This window comes from Anabrus simplex, chromosome 1 (assembly GCF_040414725.1).
Source record: "Anabrus simplex isolate iqAnaSimp1 chromosome 1, ASM4041472v1, whole genome shotgun sequence".
Lineage (NCBI taxonomy): Eukaryota > Metazoa > Arthropoda > Insecta > Orthoptera > Tettigoniidae > Anabrus > Anabrus simplex.
This window is the reverse complement of record NC_090265.1, coordinates 1,524,562,985-1,524,588,866: the sequence shown is the minus strand read 5'-3', so window position 1 is coordinate 1,524,588,866 and position 25,882 is coordinate 1,524,562,985. Positions and strand designations below refer to the sequence as shown.

Sequence of the window (25,882 nt, the reverse complement as noted above, 5' to 3'; positions counted from 1 at the left end):
AGAGTAGCATTTATGCTATGAAGGAAGACCATTTAATGAACGGGCCTATTCTGTGCGTGGCCCTGGAGGTAAGGGATTCACCTAGTTTGCACCTGGCAGTAAAACGCCTACAAGTTTTAGCTCGCCGGCTCGCAGGTTAATCCCAGTGAAACTCCAGGATCAGGTGAGTGCAGACATTTACTATTATTATTATTATTATTATTATTATTATTATATTATTATTATTGCTCATTATTTGAGATTGGATTTCTTGGCAGAATTTTAGCAGATTTTTTAGTAGTATTTAGCGGATCTTGAAAATATACGTTGGCAACACTGCTCGGACGAGGCTACATTTTATATTTCCAGCACGGTAAACAAGCACAATTGCCGCATATGGAGATCTGAATCCCCTCCCCCCCCCCCCCATGTGGTGATAAGAGTTGGAACAGGACTCTCTGAAAGTGACTGTGTGGTGTGGATTGTTGAAGGACAGGGTTATTGGCCCATTCTTCTTCGTGGAGCCTACAGTTAATGGAACACTTTACCTAGACATGTTGGAGCAGTATGTTGTGCCACAACTTCCTCGTAACGTGATCATTAAGCAAGATGGTGCACCATGCCATTATGCGGAAATTGTGAGGGATTTCTTGAATTGTGAGTTCCCAGATCGCTGGATTGGGAGAGGTAGTCCATCAATTGCTTGGCCCCTAGAAGCCCCAACATTACGCCACTTGATTTTTACCTGTGGGGGTTTGTCAATAATCAAGTGTACCAGACACCAGTTCGTGATCTACCAGATCTGCGTCATCGCATTCATGCAGCTATCGCAAATGTTACGCCTACAATGCTGCAGAACACTTTGAAGCACTACGATACTTCCAGGACGTACAATAATTTCTGGTCCAGTACTACTATTCGTCCACAACCTTACATCCAAGAACATTTCCACCGTGATAATATTCTTATGCATTGCTCATTCTTTGTTGTATCGATGGCATTACAATTTCCAAACAAAGTTTTAATGGCCATACAAATTTTTACAGTTTTTCAACATGGCACAATTATTAGTTGATCAAGAGGTAAAGAATTCTGGTGCTCATAATTACTGGCTACCACTTTCATTAACTTGAACACAACACAACAAAATGTGTTGGAGATGTGCAAAATGTGAGATTTGTAATGCTACACGTACAAGAAATGTACGAATACAAATATATAGATAGGAAAGAAGGCACCAATCACAGGTTCAAAACAAGGTTAAGGCAACAGGGTAACAGAACACCCACAAATGAACCCCCAACTGCAATAATCTGGAAAGAAATTACCAACATACAAAACAAGACAGTGATGAGAGTTGCATGGATGAAATACAATACTGAAAGCAGCTAACAGGGCACAGAATACAGACAGACCTGTTCTACCAACCTCCTTGTCAGACTTGAAAATAAGGTGACCATATGAACAAACCATAACAGGGGAAAGGTTTGACAATGAAAGAGAAAGACTATTATTTTTTCACTCAAGATGCATATACACAGAAGGTGATGAGAAAAATGAAGATCCCAATTTAGACCATAAAACTTCTAGATCTGTTAAAAAACTGACATGTTATTTTCTTTTATCATAACTCCAAAACAACAAAACTCACTAATCCAAGAGCTGGTAATTACAGCTCTGTAACTCCATGGAGATTATCCCAGCAAAGTTTTAAATGTTTTGTACATTCTGTCTATACTTTTTGAATGATTATGTTTTTTTGAGTCATCAGTCCATAGACTGGTTTGATGCAGTTCTCCATGTCACCCTATCCTGTGCTAATCTTTTCATTTCTACATTACTACTCCAAAACCCACACACGACATGCAATACTCGCCACCGAGGACCTCCTCCTACCAAGGATATATCAACATCCACATGTCGATACTCACCTCATGGACTGGTCGGAACAGACTAAAACAGTCTGGAGCTGGACTCGTACGTAGGCAAATAATGACAGGAAACAGGGAGAACGTAAAACCTGTGCCCCTCCCCAAATGAAAGAATGGGTACAATCATGAGGGATTTATTAACACACAGGAAAATTAGATGAATAAACTGATGAACAAAAAATGGTAAAGCATTGTATAGTTACTTAAATATAAAGATGTATAGAGTATGTTACACGTAGACAGGTGTAAGCAACACCAAGAGGCTCAATAAGTATCGACGAGAGTAGCCACAATCGTCTCTTCCAAAATAATAACCACATCTCAGAATATCAACTCGCCTCGAAAATACGTAATTTCATGACGTGAAATACTTCAAACAAAATTAAGAAGCTGGACAGGTGCGGGAGAAAATCAAAATAAACTGCACAGGGATTCGCATATCCCGATCGATAACATATCACCCGAGCTCCAAGCGAGCATCACCCGAGATGCGAACACACAATATTCACCATCTCTACCAAAAGCAGCATCTCAAGGAACAAAAGAAAACTTAAAAGAATGGTTGCCATAGTTACGAGACGGGTAAACAATCAAACAAATAAAACTAAAGGAAAATCATAAAATAACTAGTAAGGCCCAAAAATAGTCAAAAGCAAAAATAAAAGAGAAATGAAAGTTAAATGAAAATAACACCCGTGAGATGTGGAGAATACCATAAATCACACAAGTGGACAGCACAAACACACACAGAGAATAGAGAACTGAAATGATAAGGACCCACGATAGGTCAGAGCGTCAAGGCACATTACAGAAACAATCCGCATAGCATGACATGTAATTTCATGGACTCACAAGCTTGATTCAGACACCACAGATCGTAATATAGGGTAGCCACAAAGACAGATAAGACTCGCCCAAACTACAATCGTAACAGTCACCATATGCACACTGCGTGATATAATACCATATTTCAAAAAGCTCCGCCATGAACGGAGACGACAACAATGGTAGGTCTCGATGTAAAATCACAAACAGGTACATCAACTAAGCAAACGGATAAATACTACCCTCTGTTCTCACGCGTATGTAAAGTACAAAGGAAAACAAAACACAAAGCAAAAGATCTGCACTAAAAGAAAGTAAAAGGTCTGCAGAACGAAAATCTCAATGTAGCGTCCGCGCAACTATGGCAAACGAACCGAATAAATACCTGCTTTATGCACAGGTAGAACACGGAGGCTTTACGTAACCGGGAACATCGACTCTAGAATGAGAGTCAGGTACAGGAGAAGTTAAGGACCACTTCCATCTTCCCGAAGCCGTACATTATTGGCCTCCCTATCAGACAGACGCCTCCCAAGGAAGTGACCTAGAGACAAGGAGTCTCAAAAACAGCCAAGAGCACCATCTGTCAAGGAGTAGTATGTTACACATGTTCGGGAACATACCAACAATGACGTCAATAGCATAGCCACAGAGATATGATGTTTATGTATGGTGCAACACCAAGGCTGCTTGGTGTGGCACACTACTACATTCTACATCTGATCTAATCAGCCTTTCATCTTCATACCTTGGTCTACCCCTACTGTTTTTACTACCTACACTTCCCTCAAAGAACCAACTGAACAAGCCCTAGGTGGCTTAAGATTTGTCCTATCATTCTCGTCAAATTTAGCCAAATCGAACTCCTCTCATCAATTTGATTCAGTATCTCTTAATTTGTGATTCGAACTAAACATCTCATCTTCAGTATTCTTCTGTAACACCACATTTCAAAAGCTTCTATTCATTTTCAGCTAGTTATCATCCATGTTTGACCTCCATACAATGTCATACTCCAGGCCAAAGTCTTCAAAATCATCCTTCCAATTCCTATATTAATGTCTGAAGCAAATTTCTTTTCTTAAGAAAGGCCCTTCCTTGGTTGTGCTAGTCTACATTTTTATGTTCTCCTTACTTCTGCCATCATTAGTTATTACCCAAGTAACAACATTCATCTACTACCTTTTAAGACTTTATTTCCTAATATTTCCTGCATCACCTCACTTGGTTCAACTGCATGCTATTAGTTTTGTTTTGAACTTATTTACATTCATCTTGTACTCCTTCCCCAAGACTCTGCCCATACCATTAAGCAATTTCTGCAGACTCAGATAAAATATTATCATTGGCCAATTTCAGGGTTTTGATTGGATTGCAATTCCCTCTCCAAATTCCTCTCTGATTTCTTTTACTGCCTATTCTATATAAACACTGAAAAGGAGGGAGGACAAACTGCAACCTTGCCTCACTTCTTTCTGGATTGCAGCTTCTTTTTCAAAGGCCTCAATTCTAATCATGGCACACCTGATTTTTGTACAGATTGTAGATAATTCTTTCTGGTTACCGGATCCCGATCACCTTCAAAATCTCAAATAGCTTTGTCTGACCAACATTATTGAATGCCTTTTCTAGATCTACAAAAGCCATGTACATGGGCTTGTCGTTAATTCAGTCCTGTAAGATCAAACAATATCAGGATTGCTTCATGTGTTCCTACATTTCTTCTGAAGCCAAAGTAATCTTCTTCCACTTCAGTTGGAACTTTTCTTTCCATTCTTCTGTAATATGATACATGTTAAAATTTTGCAGGCATGAGATACTAAACTAATAGTGCAGTAGTTTTCACACTTGTCAACACCTGTTTTCTTGGGAATAGGTATAACAACATTCTGCCTAAAACCAGATGGCACTTCTCCATCTTTCACACTAAATGGAATAACTTCGCCATGCTGGTTTCTCCTATGGAAGGCAGTAATTCTGAGGGTACAGCAAGTGCATGTATAATTGAATTTTCAAGCAAAATTGATGTCAATAAGGTTTTATTTTACAAACTTCAAACCACAGACATTCCAATTGTCAAGGTATCTACAACAATTTCTGTGCATGATATTGCTGCTCATTCAAAGACTCAAGTTTTTTATAAGCTCAGTAAGTCAAGACATATTTCTGTGGATATCTTCACTATTTTTTACTTCCCTGGTGCATACACTCAACTAAGAAATTCAAGTGTTTTAATATTACCTCACCCTTCTTTCTTGAAGATTATGTGCTGATATGAGGAGCAAGGTACAGTAGGTCTAATGGACTCTCATAAATTAGGTCTAATCAACTCTCATTTAAATTATCTAAAACAGCGGATATCTAATGGGTGTAATTTTAAATGTTTTAAAAATGAAAGCTGAAGAATCTGGCAATGTCTGGATGTGTGTGGTATAGAGTTAATGAGTGTTACATCCAAGATCTGTCATTTTGGGACATATTTTTCCTAAGTCATTCAAAAATAATTACCACCACCATGAGCTCAAATAAGTAAAATAACATTTTAGAGACAACAGTTTGCCTAGTGACCATCATGCTAAAGTGTTGTTGAGGGATTCACGTTAATTCAAACTGCCATACCGGATTCAAAGATGTATTTTTAAACATCTGAAATCTTTTTGAAATGAAATTTGAAGAACCTGGCAATTTCTGTAGGCCCTAATGCAGCGATTTTGATCAAAGACTGATAGAGGAAGGAAACCATATGACCAGACTCGTCAGGAACCTGCTAAGGATTAACCACACCAAAGTAAGTGACAATTTAACGAAGTTGACAATCGTGCAGCAAACAAACGGAGTCCTAAAGGAGGGGGGGGGGGAGCGGGGGCTAAGCTCATTACTTTTCAACACTGCTCCAGCGGACATCATAAGAACCATACCAAAGATTGTAAAGATCTACATCTATGCTGATGACATGGTACTGGCTTCATTAGATCAAGAGGACTTTCAACTAGCTACCAACAGGGTAGCAGAGTGCGTGGAAGAGAATGAACTGTAAATAAAAGAGGCAAAGACTTAAGAATACCCTTCAGGAAAGGGTATAAACCAGCAATGATATACTATAAAATAAGACCTCTTACCCCTGTGATCCATTTCAGATATCTATTCACATTTCATGTGGTTAAAAATAACCACAGTAACTACATATTGGTTGGATAGCATAGGGCAACACCTCAAATACAAAAACCTGGTGGACCTGGAAAGGATCAAAGCCAGCCACCTCAAGAGAGCCTTGTGTTTATTGAAATTCACTCCATAGTGTCTAGAACTCCCATTTGCTGGAGAGATGAGGCTATAGCCTAACGTTCCCTCCAAATGCTTATTCAAGATTCTACGTCATTTACCTTTTGTTGACTCTTCACATCGCTCCAATTCACCAATATCAAGCATTGCTGGCCATTACAAGCTTCCTATCACCTGCTCACCGCATCATCAATACATCAGTGTTAAGTCATCTCCTGTCTACTTTCTTGAATAAACTGTGCATACTTCCAAGCACCTTCCACAAGCCCTATATATATAGTGACCTGCGTTTTTAGTTTTAGTTTTTGGTGGAACTTGGGGTTGTTTTATTATGAAATTTGCATTTATTTTTTTTTAGAATTTTGCATTATTTTTAATAACTTTATTAGCATATTTTGGAAATTTAAAGGTACTTTTTCATCTAAATAAATTATTGAAGAGCAATATGGAGTTTTATGTTTAAAAACAGATATTTTTATCATTCAATTATCACTGAAGAAAGCATAAGATAAAAGAAAATACATGTTTTTTCTAACTGTCGAAGGAGAACATCGTCACTTTCCTGTTGCCACGCAATCACTCAAATCTCCTGAGTAGGAAGAGAAAAAAGCTTTCACAGTCAACCACAATGACTGGAGAACTCTGCGACTAAACTCAGGATTACAATAGAGTAAATTAATATATTATTTTGGGTCCACCTTTTCAATACAAAATGTAAATAGTTTAAATTACATAGGGACTAGTTTCAACCTAGTAATAGGTCATCAGCCTGAAGTAAATTAAAGTGCAAATATCGAAGAAAAAATAAACAATGTAAACACAAGTACAGTCTTTTTTAAAAGTACATACCATGTGGGATATTGAGCAGCAATATATTAAAAATAATAACTCTTCCAATTGACGAAGCACTGAGCGGAAGTTATGTTGTTTATTTATGAATAAAGTTCAGTGCGCTGTATAGCATTAAAAGTCCAGTGTGCACTAAAAGATGTTATAAAGAAGAATTATCAGTTGAATGCTGGCTTCTTGAGTTTGCTGTTGTATATTCGAAGAAGTTACGTCATTTGAGGTATTCATAGACGTCAAAACACATGGATGTTGGAAAGGCTCTTCAGTTTTTTGGAACTCGGTAATTGTTGCGCGTGGAGGCTAAGGAGTCCAGAGAAGCGCTATATTATGTTAAAAAATAGAGATCCATAAAAAAGGTCCCGTGCGTCGTATAAAAATGACAAGTTGTGAAAGTGGAAATCGAAAAAGGTTGGTTTTCAAGTGATGATGTTGTTCATTCAGAGATCAATTGAAATTAAAAGTACCGTAACATTGTCTTCTCAAGATGTTTATAAACTAGAAATAATTGTCGATGCGAAGTAAGATGCTAGAAGAAAGCTCTTCTGCTTCTGGAATCTTGAAGGATGATGGATGTTTCACGAGACGGAATAACATATATGGAGTTAAATAAAGGTGGATATGAATTCGCAGTTCAATGCGGACATACAATTGACTCTGAATAAATGACAGTAGGAAATAAATAAATTTGGTCAGGTGGAAGAAAATGTTTAAATAAAATATGTCATAAGGGAATTTACGCGTGTTGTGATAAGCTGAAGAGAGAAATGGTGGTAGGTAAGGTTCAAAGGAAATCTTGAGGAGGTGAAGGGAGAAAAATAAAGGAAGGAGAAGAAAAAGATTTTTTTTAAGGTGGGGCTGAGGGATGTGGGAATATGGAAGAATGATTAAAAGTGCTATAAATAGAATGAAAAATTGGACCTTTAATATTAATTTTGATTATCTGAAAAGTTGGATGAGCAGGTCAAAAAGAATGTTCGATGTTTCGGATATGTCATTAAGATTGAAATTAGGATTAAAATATTTGTCTAGATTTATAAAGCAATTCTCTGTTATGTTAAGGAGGGGTCCTTTATTCATAATTTTGAGAATTACCATATCTTGTTTAATGTCAGTAAATTTATGATTATAATCATTCATGTGTTGACCAACTGGAGAAAATTTATTGTGTTTTTGGGCATTGACATGTTCCAAGTATCGTATTTTAAAGCTTCTTCCTGTTTGTCCAATATAAGAAGAATTGCAGCTGTTGCATTTGACCCTATATATACCAGATTTTGAAAAACGATCAGTTCTATAAACAGATGATGAGTTGTGTAAGACTTTAGCGTTAATATTGTTGGTTCTGAAGGAGATTTTAACATCATGTTTTTTAAAAACGTTAGTGACCTTATAAATATCTGTATTGAACGTAAAGGTAGAAAATAAAGGAATTTTTCTTTTTTCTTTTTTCAGAGTGGTTATAGGACGATGTTTGTATTTACTGATAATACCTTCAATGAAAGAACTATTGTATCCATTGAGTTTAGCAATCATACGGATATTGTTCAATTCTTTTTTAAGATCACTTTCAGACATTGGGACCGTATAGGCTCGATGAACCATACTATTATAAGCCGCTCTTTTATGGATTTACGGATGAGAGGAAACTTGAATAGTGGAAGGTGTTTGGGTAGGTTTTCTGAAAATGTTGAATTTTAAGGAATATAGTTGCCTAATGATGGTTAAGTCTAAAAAATTTATTCTTCGTTCAGATTCAGATTCGAGCGTAAATTTTATGTGTGGGTCAATATTATTAAGGTTGATAAGAGTGGAAGCTGCGTCTGTTGTGCTTTCATCTAGGATTACCAAAGTGTCATCAACATATCTAGCCCAAAAAAGAATATTAATGAAGTTATTATTATTATCAATTTTAGTATGTTCTAAAAAATCCAAGTAGATTTCAGCAAAGATGCCCGAAGCCGGCGATCCCATGGCCAAACCCTCCTGCTGATAGATAATACCGTCGTGAGTGAAATAGTTATTATTTAAAACCAATTTTAGGATAGACATAAAGTCTTGTATTTCTAAAGCACTTAGGTGGCTGTATTTGCCTAAATTGTTTTCAATGATAGGGTATAATTTAGAGGTTTGAATACTAGGATACATATTAACAACGTCGAACGAGTGAAGGGAATGGTTAGGTTGGATATGGAATTTATTAAGATTCTCGATCAACTCTGTAGTATTTTTAATAGATTTTTTAGACAAAAAATGATAATATCTTCTTAGAAACTTCTGAATGAATTGAGAAGCATTATAAACAGGACTTGGTCTGTAATTGATGATCGGGCGGATAGGGATGCCGGGTTTGTGTATCTTAGGAAGGGCTTTAGCGGTCGGAAGATTTGGATTCATGCTAATAAATTTAGTTTTTTTCTTGTTCAGTTAAAAGGAATTAAGTATTTTTAAGAGTTTGTTTAAGAAAGCGTTGTATTTTTTGAGTAGGGTCTCTTAACAACAGTGAATGAACTGTCAGAAAAGAATTCTTTAGTCTTATTAATATATTCGTTTCTTTTCATTATAACAGTGGTATTGCCCTTGTCAGCCTTAGTGACAATAAGATTATTATCAGAAATAATCTTTTTAAGAGCGTGTAATTGCTTTTGATCAATGCGTCCCTAGGCCTCTAGTATCCAGCGTGACGCCTGCATTGTTCTGGATTGGTTAGGGTAGATTAGTGACAAAGCCATTGGTCTGGATCAAGCAAAGGGGGCCTGGGGGCTCCCAGGTTAGAAGGCCTCTAGTATCCTGCGTGACACCTCCACTGGTCTAGGCAGTTGTGTATTTCTGTGCGCGGGTTGGTAACGGAATTCATTTTACTTCATTGGTGGAAGTGATGTCATATCCCATTGTGCCTAAACCAATGGAAATGCTGGTACGTAGTTAGGCGATGGACTATGGCACGTGATGAATTCTATTGGGTTATAAAAGCAAAATTACTTCTGGGAGACGGCGGGTGGGTTCTTAACTGTCGCAGTGAACACATCTCTCCTCTACAAGGTATTCCACTTAAGATTTCCAACACATGACATCCTTATCATGCTATAAAAGTAATGTAAGTCTTACTAGGGAATGGTACGAAGTCGGACGGCGAATTTCGACTTGATTTTTACATATTCGTGAAGGCCTTTTTAAGCTGAATCAGGTAGTGGAAGTCTAATTTTTCGCTGGTCCTTTTTAAGGGGCCATTTGGGAGCTCAACGTCGGCGGAGCGCGCAATGAATTGTAGAAATTACATGCCGGCACACGTCGGCGCTTACAGCCAGCGGCTGTCTTGCCTCGCCTTCCCTCTCCACTCCTTCGGTTCTCCTCTGTCCCCCACCACATAAGGTTGCCTATATTTGTGTACAACAGATTGCGGGTGAATACTGACGTTAGTTGGGACATTTTATTTACTAAGATGAATTTATTATGGAATAAATAAACAATTAAAATTGTTTACAAATCACTACTTAACATACAAATAATACATAATCAAATATCATCTGCATCATCATGACATTCAAAGTGTTCAAGAAATAACTTTATTCTAGCACAGTCTGGCATTGGTCCATTGTTCATGGCATGATAGTGAAAATCTAACACAAAATGTGAATAACAAAACACAAGACAACAATGTGCGCACCTTATGAACGAAAAATTGGTACAATCATTTCAAGCACACTTTCTATCAGTCAAATCATGAAAATTCGTTTGCGAGACAATATGAAATTGTAGTATATTGTCATTAACGGAATAATTATCCGCTTTCCAACCATATTTCAGCATTGGTACAAAACAATCAGCTTGTAAATGGTTATGAGCTAGTATTAGACTAGTTATAATGAAAAGTCTGTTTTGGGTTTTAATTTTGATTGGCCGTATAAATTCCTTACCGGTAAATGTTTTCCATGCGACGGACTAAACATTTTAGTTGTTGGGAAGAGTCCAAGATCACACGGCTGGAAAAGATACATAGTTCCTTTCGGTGTGTATTCAATTTGTACATGTTTGTTCGTCAGGGATTAAAGTTGTGCATTTTTGCCCTGGCCACTGAATGAACCTATGATAAGATTTCTTCCGTCTTCCTGTAATTGCGGATGGAAAACGTTTTGAAACCAGTTACGTACATGCCCTTTCCCCATTTTCCCGGAAGATGAACAATCAATTAAGACATATTTAAAGGCATCCATGTAGGCTTTGATACCTTCTTGTACTCTAGGTCCAAACTTTCCATTAATTTCTTGGAAAACGATCAAGAACAACTGTCCCATTTCTCCTGCTTTAGAAATGTGATATTGCATTGTGCGGGAGTGTGTAAAACTATTTCGGCAAACAAGCGTAGCAAGAACGTCTTTCACACCACGAAAATCATAACTTCTCTGTGTTGCTATTTCGTACTCAAATCGGGACTGGTCCGAATTCCAGATATTGGCATCCAGGATCTCCTTTCCTTGCAATTCATTAATGAATGTTACAAACTTTTTAGCCACTTCGTGTCGTACTTCTTCGTCTGTTTTTAAACGTTTTACTGACTAGTTTGGTTACTTTTCGGAATCGAATTTTCAAACGCCTTTTAATTTTGTCATGTATGAGGCGCTTTGGAGAGAGTGTTTCGGGCAATACAACTCTCTACCCTCACCAATCCAACGCTCAATGTCCACTTTCGTGACATATAAATAACGCATCCTTGCCTTGGTGAACTCTTCTTTCACATTAGCTCAAACCATTGCACATTTCCTCATTTCTCCATTGTGTTCAACGTGGTTGATGATTCCATAAATTTGTCTCCAAGTCTTCTTATACTTCCGTACAGCGTACATAGGTCCTCGTTCCTTTATTTTTTGATACATGTCCAACAATGATTCGGAATCAATCTTCCACTGACTTACAGGGTCTTCCTCAGTCATCACAAGACCTGTTACCTTCGCTAAACTCATCTCCATCTTTGCGTTTCCTCGGTGTTGTTGTCTCCTCCTCAACGCCATCTTCGTCTTCTGAATCAACGAAAACGGCTTCTTCCTCCTGAATAAATTCGCATTTTCCCTCCAAAATTGCATCAAACGTTGTCTTTATTTGTATATACATGCTTTGCTCTTCATCAGAAAGCTCTGTAGCTTCCTGAATATTAACACCGTAGGGATTAATAAGAGCTGAAATAATGTTGCAAGCAGCCATGACAAAGTAAAGAGTCCAATGCGATCTCCTCTATATGGAATAGCCATCAGTCGTGGAGAACTTGACCGAATAGAATAGGACTCGCCGTCTCATATACACAACTGTTGGCAGCCGTATCTGTTGGGGGACAGAAGCGAAGGAGTGGAGAGGGAAGGCGAGGCAGGGCAGCAGCTGGCCGTGAGCGCTGACGTGTGCCAGCATGTACTGTACAATTCAGGGCGCGCACCACCAACTTTGAGCTTCCAAATGCCCCCCTTAAAAATACCAGCGAAAAATTAGACTTCCACTACGTGTTTCAGCTTAAAAAGACCTTCACGAATATGTAAAAATCAAATCGAAATCCGCCGTCCGACTTCGTACCGTTCCCTCGTTAGGTTAAGTTCACCACAAATGAGAGGGATCTGGTGAAAAACCATAGAAATTCCTCTCCCCGAGAATGTAGTCATTACAGTAGGAGGAAATCGCAGAAAGAATATCTCGGTCCGGATTTAAGTTACCACCAGATGTTTACTGGGTTCAAAGAAAAGTATCCAGACAATAAGATGACATACAAATACTATTGCGGTGTCTTCAAGACTGATTTTAAGACACTCTCCATTGCTAAACCCAGAACAGACACTTGCCAGCGTTGTGACAAGCTGTAGGCCACTGTGAAAGTCATGTCTTCGAAGTCAGAACAACATAAGGCCAACAGTGAACTACAGCTACATGTAGAGCGAGTGGAAAAACACAAACACTTATGAAAAGTAATTATGTAGAGCGAGAGGAAAAGCACAAACACTTATGAAAAGTAAAATCTGTGATTCTCAGCTACCCACCAGTAGGCTAGTACCTGCACAGCGAGTATGGATATGCAACAGGTTCTGTTTGTTCTAACCCTCACACATTCCAGTATGTTTTACTCACGACAACTAGCTTGCTATAATCAATGTATAGGCATGATTCAGGCACCAATGACAATTTCACGTGCTTGTGGGATTAAGGGAGTGGAGGTCAAGGGGGCTAATGGAATATCTTGTTTATTCAAAGTGATGTCTCGATATACAAACAAACGAAACATTATATGGTGTGACAACTGCACATCACAAAACAAAAACAGGATATTTATGACACTCATTTCTTTAGTTGCTAAAGACCATTTTGATAATATTGATTTAAAATTCTTAGTGTCCAGACATTGTTTCATGAGATGTGATAGGAACTTCGGTCTCATTGAGAAATGGAAACGAGTAATTAAAGACATGATCCCAGATGAGCTAGAGGCCGTTATTAAGTCCGCAAAACCAAAAAATCATTCAAGATAAAAATAGGTAAAGATGATTGGTTTGACTTTGGAGCTCTCGCCAACGAGTACATCAATACTACCAAGCTGCAGCTCAGTAAAGCCTCACACAGAGTGAGTAACCAACACCCTAAAGTAATACATGTCAGAACGTCATTCGATAGTGATTGGGTGTCCTACAAGTGTGATAAGTACATATATCACACCCCCAAATTAAATGTAGAAGTTAGAGATATCATTGTCAGTATTCGATTTATTATTATTATTATAATTATTATTATTATTATCAGTAATTCATTTGTATATTTTGTCATTAATCGTAAGCTGGAAGGTAACCATATATGTAGCATGAGTAATTTGTTATGCATGAGTGGGAAAACATTGCTATCTTGGACTCTGGTAACTCGTATGACTCATTCGGACATCCCAGTGTCTGATGAGATGTGTGTTGATGTTATTGTACTAGGGAAGTTCGATGACTCATGTAATAAACCCGAGCGTTTGTTTATGTCTTGAGACCAAGTATGAGTTCAGGGCATGGTCTTGACGAGAGCATCACTCATGATTGGCTGGCAAGGACCAATCCAGACGTATTATCTGAGAGGAAGGGGAATGATGATGTCTATATAGGAACCAAGGAATCACTACGGAAGAGAACCACAACTGACACACTGTATGGGAAGGAAGTGGTGCCGATACACTGACTGGAGTGACACGGCTGCAATGGACTGGACTTCAAACGTTCGTGGAGCGTAGTCTTATGTTCGTGGAAAGTGGCTGATCGACGGATTGTGGAGTGCTTGCGCATTAAGTATTGTAGTACTTGTGGCGGCCTGGCATTATATGTTGGTGAAAGTTATCTCAGACTTTCCATAATTTATGTTCAGGATCGATACGCGTGTTACTTAAATGTATATATCTTTACAACAAGTGTTAAAGTCTGTGAACACAGTATTACGAGGTACAGTATCTGTGTGATGTTAGAAGTGCTGATTATGAGAACTGGCAAGCAGTATTGATACAGAGACAGTGAAGGGTATTTATCTACATATATGTACATTGTTCATCGGACTATCTACAAATGGTAGCTTAGTTCTCGCTTTAGTTTTCCCAAGGTTTTCATTGTTGTAAATATGGAGTCTTCCAGCAATGTTTTGTGTGTGTATTATATGTATAATTTTGTGCTGATGAGGTGCTTATGCACGGATTTTGTTAAGAATATAGTTAGCTATTTTAGAATCAGTGGAGTTATTGATGAACCTAGGTGCAGTTCCTACCTATCTAGTCATTTTCAGAAGGTTAGGTAAGGCCTGCAGCAGATGTACCAGTACGCAGCATTATGTACACGCCCTGGGATATAAAGTTTATTATGCTCTATCAAAATTCGAGGGATCCATTCTGGTGAACTCTACACTACAGACATTTCGATTATTTATTTCAATTATTTTTATGAAGTTTTTGAGTAATTTTATTAATTTACATATTTTTATTCATGATATTTTATTATGATTTTATTTATCAGTAGTCATCAACAAATTACACAAGATATTTAAGAAAACAAAGAAAATGTGGGGGCTTCGTCCATCACAGCTTCCCCATGTGCAGAAGAATCATCATCAGTGCAGAAAAGAAGGATCTGCTGGCGCTCTGTGACTACTTAGATGTAAAGTATAGAGATTACTATCGTCAGCTGTGTCGAGAAGAAACCGTGTATTCATAACCATGTACAGTGTAACATTCAAATGCGGATATTATCCACTTAATGATACATCCTGCACGTATTGTATGTTTCGTTTCATAATGATGATTACAGAGTTCTTTAACATGTTCTATGCTGTACAGGAAAGTGTCGTTCAGTTACGAAACTTGCACAATCACAAAACTTAACTAGAAATGTGTCATTTGTTTACCCTTTTCACGTTAGTATGTAGGCTTCCATCATAATGTATGAAAGATAAAATGTGATTAACACATACATATACCACTCAATACAATGTTCCTGAATGCACTGAATACGTTCCGAAACAGAATGATAGGTCATTCATTATTGTGTTGCGTAACGACCTGGAAGACTTCACATGTGCCAGAAGAGAGAAATGGAGAACAACTTAAGTGCCATGTTCTTGACAGCAATCGTTTTGTCCGTATTTCTCCACTACGTACCTCCTGGCACTTAGGTAGTTTTCCATTTCCACTCCTCAAATCGGAATCGTGAATAATGTCACTAAAATCAATCAATCACTACTGATCTGCATTTAGGGCAGTCGCCCAGGTAGCAGATTCCCTATCTTTTGTTTTCCTATCCTTTTCTTAAATGATCACAAAGAAAATGGACAATTATTGAACATTTTCCTTGGTAAGTTATTCCAATCCCTAACTCCCCTTCCTACAAACGAATATTTGCCCCAATTTGTCCTCCTGAATTCCAACTTTATCTTCATATTGTGATCTTTCCTACTTTTAAAGACACCACTCAACTTATTCATCTACTGATGTCCTCCCACGCCATCTCTCCACTGACAGCTCGGAACATACCGCTTATGGTAATTCTCATTTTTTTCCAGTAGTCTTCCATGATCTACCCTATCAAATGCCTTAGATAGGTAATCTGATCAATTCCAGCTGCTTTTCTAGTTTTCAACTTTTGTATCTTACTGTAAATGTTATCATAAGTAAATTTTGATACTTCTTTAGTATTACTCACCTCCCCTATCTGGAGATTATCCTTGTAACCAACAACCTTTACATACTGCTGACTGAATGCTTCTGCCTTTTGAAGATCCTCACATACACACTCCCCTTGTTCATTAAGGATACAATGAACCATTCAACACATTCAAAGGCGTAGTTATTTGAAAGAACTAAACCAACAGCTATAAAAAAATGTTAGGACTGATTGAACATCAGTTGTTGAACATCCAGGTTTTGTATTGTCAGAATACCTTTGACATTTTTGTCATCCCTACTTGATTTCCAGTTCCCTGTTCACTTAACACCACTCCCTAGGCCACCCCGTTTCCCTGAATGTACCTGCCTATGACCCTTCTAAACAAGTTTCCTAACTTATATGTACCACTGCGGTTTAAGTGAAGGCCATATGAGCACAGATCCCTGTCTCCTACCCACCCAATAGGATTTAGAAATCTCACTCCCAGTTTCCCCACGTATCCACTCTATAGTCTAGGTCAAAAGTGTATAACAATTATAAAACCATAGGTTCATTAACTTTTGGGATATAAACATCTGAAATAAGCTCAAATGACCCATACTCAGAACTGCTGAATAACCAGAATCAATTAACCCTGGAGAGGACATGCAAAAATAATCCCGCGAGGAGGCGCGCATAAGCAAAAACTATTTTTAATGTTACAGAACTAGTACATAATTTTGCACGAACTTGTAAATAATGTTCAAAGGTATTCTGACAATACAAAAACTGGATGTTAAACAACTGAGGTTCAGACAATCCTAACAATTTTTTTAGCACCGTTGGGACAGTCTGAATACCGTTCTTGCAAATATCTCACGTATAGCTGTTGGTTTAGTTCTTTCAAATAATTACGCCTTTGAATGTTAAAGTTACCTTTTGCATGATTGTAAATAATATACGAATTAATTAGAGTAGTGTTCAAGATAGTACAAAACAAAATCATTGGCCAACGATTGCTGGTGCATGAAACTAAGTAACGCTCTTAATAAGTCTGTTGATTTCTTTTTCCTGTTTCTATCCATTATGCGTTTGACTTCACTATATACAGAGGCACTATTTTACACGAAAATAAAACAAAACTGACACATTCTTGTATTTTTTAAATGAAAAAATAAAAAAAACTAAACACATAAATAAGCATAAATGTCATGGGGCGCGCCAGGAGTTTTAGACCAGGTCCATTAAGCAATGCACTTAGGCTGAATCTGAGGAGCATGAGGGGTAAATTGTTTATGCACACTGGTAGTGGATGAGTCCAATGTAAAGGTACGGAGGGGATGGAAGTTAGCGGACCGCTACGTTAAGAACTATAAACATTTCTCTCTGAACTTGGTCAAAAAGACCGTAATATGACTTCTCTAGGATTAATACATAATTTTGAACATTGTGGGGTCTGTCAACAAATGCAGTAGTTTCTGGCAAAAATTCAGAACAACTTACATTTTCCAGTGCACGCATCTAGGCACGATTGCACTGTAATTTATTTCTCTCTCACTCGCATCTCGCAAAGGGCTTGATCGTGCAGTGGACAGAGCTGCCAACTGTTCATATAAAGAACTAGTCCTAGTGCAGCGGCACTACTGAATTTACGAATCTCGTGACAAAGCCATTGGTCTGTATGAAGCAATTGGGGTCTGCCCGTCCCCAGGTTAGAAGCTGCGAAGCGGCCCTAGGCTTCTAGTATCCCACGCAACACCTCCATTGGTCTGGATCAAGCAAAGGGGGTATGGAGGCATAAGCTCCCAAGTTACAAGCCGCAAAGCGGCCTTAGGCCTCTAGTATCCCATGCGACACCTCCGTCAGTCTAGATTGGTTAGTGACAAAGCCACTGGTCGGGATTGGTTAGACCATTGGTCTGGATCAAGCAAAAGGGGTCTGGGGGCGTAAGCGGCCCTAGGCCTCTAGTATTCCGCGTGACACCTCCATTGGTCTGGATTGGTTAGGCTATTGGTCAGCTATTTGGCAGAGTTCCTGTTTAAGACGAACTTTCCTGTTGACACGAGGGTGCATGAGTTTTTTAAAGATGCAAGCGTGCTGTACCCTCTCCTACATTAAGGTGAGTTGAATAGAGTTCTTCCTTTACAGATTGCATTCACTTGTTTTATTGTGCAGTTGAGTATTTCTTGTGCGCAAGCTGGTAACAGAATTCATTTTACTTCATTGCTGGGAGTGACGTCATATCCCATTGTCTCACCCAATGGAAATGCTGGCACGTAGTTAGGCGATGGACTATGACGCGTGCTGGTTCTTAACTGTCGCAGTGAACACATCTCTCCGCTACAAGGTATTCCACTTAAGATTTCCAACATATTATATCATTATCATGATATAAAAGTAATGTCTTTCGGAATTTCTACTGTTTCCGTATGATGCCTAAATCTCTCATCATCCTGGAAATACATGTTGCCTATTTAAGGATTTTCTTCTTTACCCTTGAATGCAGATACTTGCTTGGCCAAGAAACATTTGGGACATAGACAGCTAATAATATACAGCGCCCATTTGATTTAACTATCAGCATGCTTCTCCCTATTAATTTAGAAAGTCACACAGGGTCTCTTCAATTCTTGTATTTCGAAAATTGTGTAATGCTATTTTACAGTTAGGCCTAAATAGTCTACAGTTAGTTCATGTTGCTTTTTCACTACATGAAAACTCTTTACAGTAGTACAACAGAAACTACAACTATTTACTATTGAAAATATTTTTAATGTCTGTCCAACAATATTTCCTTCTAACCAAAACTTTGACTAGAAAATGAAATGACTCAGATAGCGTTCTACAACAAAACACACTTCCTCCCATAATAATTTCACTTCGCACTTCAGTTACTATAGCAAATACTTGTGCAAAAATGCTCTCTCAAAAGAATCACTTAAACTGATTCGGTGTCAATCTTTCCACCAAGGGTTAACAAGCAAACAGGCTTTATTGGTAGGATACCAGTTTGACATGTTACCGCTCATTACCAAACTTTCACTCAACCTTTCTATGTTGCACATGCACAAAGCTACCTCAAGATCTCACTTCATATTGGGTGTAAGAAGCCAGCAAATGTAAGAATTCTTCAAACATCAGTTATCAACCAAACTCAAACATCTATTCCCAAGGCAGCTATTCTAATTCAGGCACAAATACTGACGTGGCACAAATTACCAGGGAGTTATTAAAAAGAAATTTTTAGAGTCAACACAAGTACGATGAGTTTATTAGAGACAACACTAGTACACAGCACTGATCAAATACGCATTCAAGCTTTAAATTTCAAATGACAGTTTTACTGATCGAAAAAACAAAAGTGTTAGTATAAATTTCCACAGGTAGTAAAATGCAAGTACACACAGCTTAGGTTATATTCTAAGAACATCAAAACTCTTACAAAACTGACCATAGTGTTTGTTTTCTTGCAAAATAACCACATCTACAGATAGGTATATTACACAGTACCTATAGATTTATGATGAACTAGTCGAAACAAATCACACAACAATCAAAGCCATGATAGACTGCTTTTTTTTTCTAGTGGCTTTACGTCGCACCGACACACAGATAAGTCTTATGGCGACGATGGGATAGGAAAGGCCTGGGAGCTGGAAGCGGCCCTGGCCTTAATTAAGGTACAGTATCACATTTGCCTGGTGTGAAAATGGGAAACCACAGAAAACCATCTTCAGGGCTGTCGACAGTGGGATTCGCACCCACTATCTCCCGCATGCAAGCTCACAGCCACGCGCCCCTAACCGCACGGCCAACTCACCCGGTGATAAACAGGTAGGAGAAAGAAAAGTTTGTCAAAATAATTACTTTACAACTTACGGAGAGAAAAATAAACCGTTCTACATAACCAGGTTAGTGAACGATACGCATTATTAGCATTAAGTTATCTGAAATTCAACTATTTGTAAAAACACAATGTATTCACTTAAGTGCCAAAACCGCAGACACTTTCATAGATAAACCAAACTGTACGTATCGAAAATCGAGTTAGATACTCTAGAAATCAAAATATTTCAAGTGTCAATATACACTTAATTTAAAACACGAGAACGTAAAGGAACCGCACTTGAATTAAAGTTCCTGATCATATGACCTGCATGTCCTGCATTTTCCGTTTGACGTACGGTATCACTGGTGGCTGAATTACTACAGACTTCATTCTAAACAGCGTGACAGTAAAGAATTTATAGATAATATCAAGAACTTACTACTAATAGTCATTCAGAAAAATAAACCACCACCGAAAGCACGAATATTATAAAAAGGATATTACTAACCTGTAGATGAAATTTCCGCAGATCCCGCCAGTACTCCAACGATGCAGGAAAAATATATCAAAATAATGTGCGTATCCATGATCACAGAAAGTTTCGTTACAACTCCTCAACTTAAAAGACAACTTAGCAAGATGTGTATACGATCACCTACCCTGACCAAACGACCCCTCAATGTCTCAAATCATACAAAAGTATTTCCCCTACAGGGCGGAAATATTACGCCATCAATACCAACGTTGCTCATCATACACAATGTTCCATTCACAACGAGTACGAACTCACGTTCCGCTAAGAGTAAAAGAACATAGTTGCAACGGTACATGAAATTTCATCCTCCCCACTGGAAGTCATTCGCCTTCTTCTCGATGTTTAATGGGTCTGTTAATTTTGCCCGGTAATGGGTGGTGTGAATAAAAATGAGTCTACGGCCAGTTTCTCCAAATTGAGTTAAACCTGGTATAAATTAAACCCGTTTAACTTTAGTACCTAGTTTAACCTTACGTCCATTTTCTCCACCAATTTCTGACACTCGTTTAGTTTAACCGGGCGAGCTGTCGTTGGCGCTAACGTTGGCTGCACTGAAGGAATAGTCGGATGCTTCGCGAGTGTGAAATATCAATGCTGTCTGTTCTGTCGTGAATGTGAGATAAAATTTTCGCGAACATCTTAAGTAACCATCATAAAATATAGTTAATAGTGTCGTAAAGTGTCTCATTCTTAAAGTATTGGAACTGAATACCCCGTCGTGTTATCATAGTGTTCAGTGTTGTATATAGTCTGTTAATTATAATGTGGGGATATAATTGTGCAAGAGCAGTGTAAAATTTGTGACTGGTGTATGTGATAGAGACGTACTCGATTTTCTGGAAAACATAGGCTAGGGCCTATATCAATTTAAATTTAATGTGACTTGTGATTATCCATCGATCTGAGTGTGTGTTTCATCTGATAAAGTGAACATTTGGAAACCACAAGAGAATTACACCTTATTCGAGTGTTTCAGTTTTGTAGATATGAGGATAAACTAATTTTAGGCATTATATTATTTACTCGTGATAAGTGTGTACGACTTGGTGCGAATATCCTTCCATTAAAGACTGCGTGAGCGAGCGCGATTGTTGATTTAAACAAATACAGTAGAGACAATACACGACACTTACGGATTTCGCTTTGCTAAAATGGGAGACAATTCGACGGTGGCGCTCCTAGTGACTTGACCTGAACAAATCACGCTAAATTGAAATATCAATTGAAATGTATATACGGAAATGGATAAATAAATTACGTCTAGAAAGACAGTGGTATTGAGATATTAACTTCGAAGTTGCTAAAGCAATTCTGGATAAATGAATGAAGAATTATTTAAAAGGTTATTATTCAAAGACTGAAATTAGACATATAAACAAGGTGTGAAATGGACTGCTGTGAAATGGCTTGATCTTTCATTTATGCATTACTTATTTTAGCTTTAGCATACCTGCCTGAAATCTTGCGGTTGGATTTGTCTTTTTTCCTCATTTAAAAACAATGTATCATCACATTAAGACATTTGTCAATAAAAATATCGGCACATTCCTTACACATATGATGCAATGAATTAACATTTAAAAGCTGGACAATTTTCCTTTTAACATGAAGCCTACTAACAGAAAGAAAATCTATAAAATCCTGGCTTTAATCTGAAAAGAGGGATAAAAGAAAGAAAAGTTTGAAAATGTTGTCGATAGTGATGCTTTGAGGAATATTTACGTACAATTAGAGTAAAAATGTAACATACCCTTGGCTGTATAGTCGAGGATTTTTAAAGTCGCTGGCCTGGAAATGATCTGAACAGATCTTATAATTCTTATACAAGCGTAACGTCCCTTCTTTCTTGTACACTTTATCCAAATCGCTTCTGTGACATTTCAAAACCCACAGATCACACCTACAACAACACATCGGTATTGAAGGTTAACTGCTGCACTATACAATAAAATATGCGTATTATATTTTAAGCCCGTTAAAACATGGGTCGAGCAGGTCAGAAGATTATGAAGTACTATAAAAATCTCTGTCACTGGAAGAATATATATGCAAACACAATATTACGTATTAATACATGTTCTTGTCACGAGGGAACCTGAAGAACGAGCGCGCATTTTTCTCTACTTCGTAATTACTGCAGCCAAACACAGCACATACCTTTCCCCTCATGTTGAGAGGAGATATCAAGGAATAACACACGCTACTATTTAATTATGTCAACTCACTGAAAACGCATAAATAACACCAAAAACTTCACACAAAAATACACGTGCTCTTATGACAGAATCAGTACCGTTCAGGTCTATCCGCTAGAGTGAGTTCCAGTAGCTGTCCCTCGATATCTCGCTCAGTGTCGTGTATTGTCTCTACTGTTTTTGATTTAAACAAGTATATCGATAGTGACGGTTTACTATTTGAAATCACGGCGTACCAGATATCAAAACTGATCCAGTGTACCCAGATACGGTAAAGTTTATTTTCTATAGTGAACTTCTATCTGAATAAGTGTTATCTTCGAGTCTATTGTGTAGTGGAGTAAATATCAGCCAAACGAGCACTTCAAAATTATTTTAGTGTGGTAGCCATATTGCTCTGCTCTGCAACGTCTTCGAGGGTGTGTTCCTAATGCCAGCAAAGAACGATACCGAGAGCACAGGAGACAACACTCTGTGTGGAGAATGTGGAAAACAGATAACAGAGACCAGTGCTGCTGTGGGCTGTGATGGAAACTGTCGTAAGTGGTTTCACAAGGAGTGATCCGGAGTTAATGCGGGTGACTTCGCGACTCTCAAAAAGCCTAGCACTACATTGCTATGGATGTGCAAGATATGCAAAGATGATTTAATTATGTTAAGACATGGAAAAGAAGAATTAAAAGCAATATGGGAAGAAATAAGAAGTCTTAAGGAAAGCATCAAACAAACGGTTGCGGAAGAGATAAATAAAGCGATGCCTAGACAAAATGAAGACCATAAGAACATTTCTAAAGGAACCAGTACTTCTGTTATAGTTCAGCATCCTCAAATCACTGCCAAGAAAGGAATGGCCCCGAAACCACCAAAAGTGGAGTCAAATAGCCACGAACAGACCATTCGAGTAATTGAAGACAAAGAAACGTCATCTGATAACACCGAAGAGGGGACTTGGACGGAGGTTGTGAAGCGAACCCGGCACCGTAGACAGGTAATCATAGGTTCGAGAAAGGCTGATGAAACTAGCAACCTAAGAGCGGCTAATAGAACAGCCTGGTTGTACATAGGCAAACTTCATCAGAACACGGAGAGGGAGGATATTATTAAATTCCTTCGAGATAACAATATATCTGATGACATTATTTGTGACCAATTAGACACAAAAGGTACAAAGAAGGCGTTCCGAATTGGTATTGGATTTGACCACCTAGAAAAAGTAAATAACCCAGAATTCTGGCCAGGGAGGATTTTGGTGAGGAGGTATAATTTTCGACCCCATAACGACTCGGGTACAATGCTCTCAACCAAATCCCGATAAGGACGACAACGTTTTGCCTACATCAAAGATTAAGCTACTATTATGGAATATTGAAGGACTGCTGAGCATGACAAACACACTAGAAGAGATGATACAGGAATTTGATGTAATAATCCTAGTGGAAACATTTTTAACGCATGCGTGGCAAACTAGTAGACATTATTCGTCATGGCAGAAAAACCTCCAGTAGGGAGGCCCAAAGGAGGCATTGCATGTCTGTTCACTGATCAGTTCTCACAATTTAGTGTACAATACAGATCTACGAACGTTTTAGTAGTTCGAACCAAGCCGTGTGTTTGTGTATGTGTATATTTCCAGCCAGATTTCTCATCAACTGAGATTATTGAGGAAGTTAGTAAAGCTTTAACTGTGACTACTAGGGATGATGCCATTATCCTTGCCGGAGACCTAAATTGTCGCATCGATGCAGAACATCGAAAATCAACAGAAGTTTTGGACTTCTTAGAAGAGGAAGGTCTTCGGTTGGTGAATGCCTCTGACATGAATACCTACATGTCTCATAATGGTGCTAGCACAATAGATCTGGTGTTTATAAACTCTAAGTTTGTGTCGATCAAGCAGGAGGTTATTCTCGAGGCGCAACGGAAACACCTACCAGTTGCAACTTCCTTACAGCTGGAGAATAGGCCTAGTACGCTTGATACAGTTAGAGATCGTACAAAAATAAGTAGAAAAAGTAATCCGTCTCTTATCTGTGGTGAAGATAATCAAACGATACTTAACCTATTACGAAAGGGTAATCTTAATGAGGCTGCATTATATCTAGAAGTGCTGCTCCAGAATGCTACTCTACCAACAATACCTGTGGTCAGGAAATCTCAACCCTGGTTCACCAATGAATGCTATAAATGTCGTAGAGATGTGCTGGAAGCATTAAATACAGACCGAAGAGAGAAAACAAAAGAATTCCTTGAAATATATGCCAGTAAAAGGAGAGCATACAAACTACTACTAAAAGAAGCCAAAAATCATTATAGAGAGGAAGAAGAAAAGAAACTTATAGAACGTGCCAGTCTAGATCCTTACCTGGCTCTGAAGCCTAGACAACCGAAGTTCTCCAGGAACATACCAATGGAAGTTTGGGAAAAGCACTTGAGTGCAGTGCTTCTAATTATTTCGTGCCAGTTTTACAAATAATCACTGAAATTGACGAATTTTCAATTAATGAGGTTGTATCAACTATTACAGCATCTAAAGATAACAAGGCATGTGGCCCAGATCACATTTTTAATGAACATCTTAAAGCTGCTCTCCCAAAATTGGGTGAATCCATCACTCGCCTAATGAATGAATGCTTGCGGCAAGGTAGGATACCAGACAACTGGAGAAAATCTACTATTAAAATGCTATATAAAGGCAAAGATGATACCGCAGATCCCAATTCATATAGAGGAATAGCGCTAGAGTGTACTCTACTAAACACTTTAACTTCATTAGTGGGTAAACGTCTCATTAAACTGGTGGAAAATAACCTACCGGAGTCGCAATTCGGATTTAGAAAAGGGAAATCAACGACTTTAGCTATCCGCTGTCTCCAGAATGACATAGAAGAAGCCTTAAAGAAACCAGGGGGTAAATTGCATGCCATCTTTATAGATTATTCGAAAGCTTTCGACACCATAAGCAGAACCATACTGTTAGAAAAACTGGAGAGTTTTATTGGTAGTACGAACTACCTTATACCGCTGATTAGGAACTTACTGCTCAACAATTCAATAGAAGTAGATGATGGCATTACCAAATCTATTATTTTGGAACTAACAACCGGGGTATTACAGGGAGACCCGTTAAGTCCATTATTATTCATCATTGCGACAGCAGACATAGTAGATTTGGTAAACCAGGAAAGCGTCAAACTATTAATGTACGCTGATGATATGGTCTTAACATCAACGTCAGAGAAGGAACTCCAGGAATCATTCAACCAAATAGTAGGCTGGATAAAGAAAAATGAGCTCAAACTGAATGTAGAAAAAACAGTGTCCATGACGTTTAG

General features: G+C 38.2%; 1 protein-coding gene across 1 annotated transcript in view; it reads right to left on the bottom strand.

Moving 5' to 3' along the window:
* LOC136858478 (sialomucin core protein 24) overlaps window positions 1-20,561 on the bottom strand; it is a 61,273-nt gene extending 40,712 nt beyond the window's left edge. Inside the window, exon 1 of the mRNA XM_067138046.2 lies at window positions 20,329-20,561. Coding sequence (XP_066994147.2) covers window positions 20,329-20,407 — 79 coding nt within the window. The 5' untranslated portion in view covers window positions 20,408-20,561. The remainder of the gene's footprint in view (window positions 1-20,328) is intronic.
* Window positions 20,562-25,882: the final 5,321 nt, after the last annotated feature.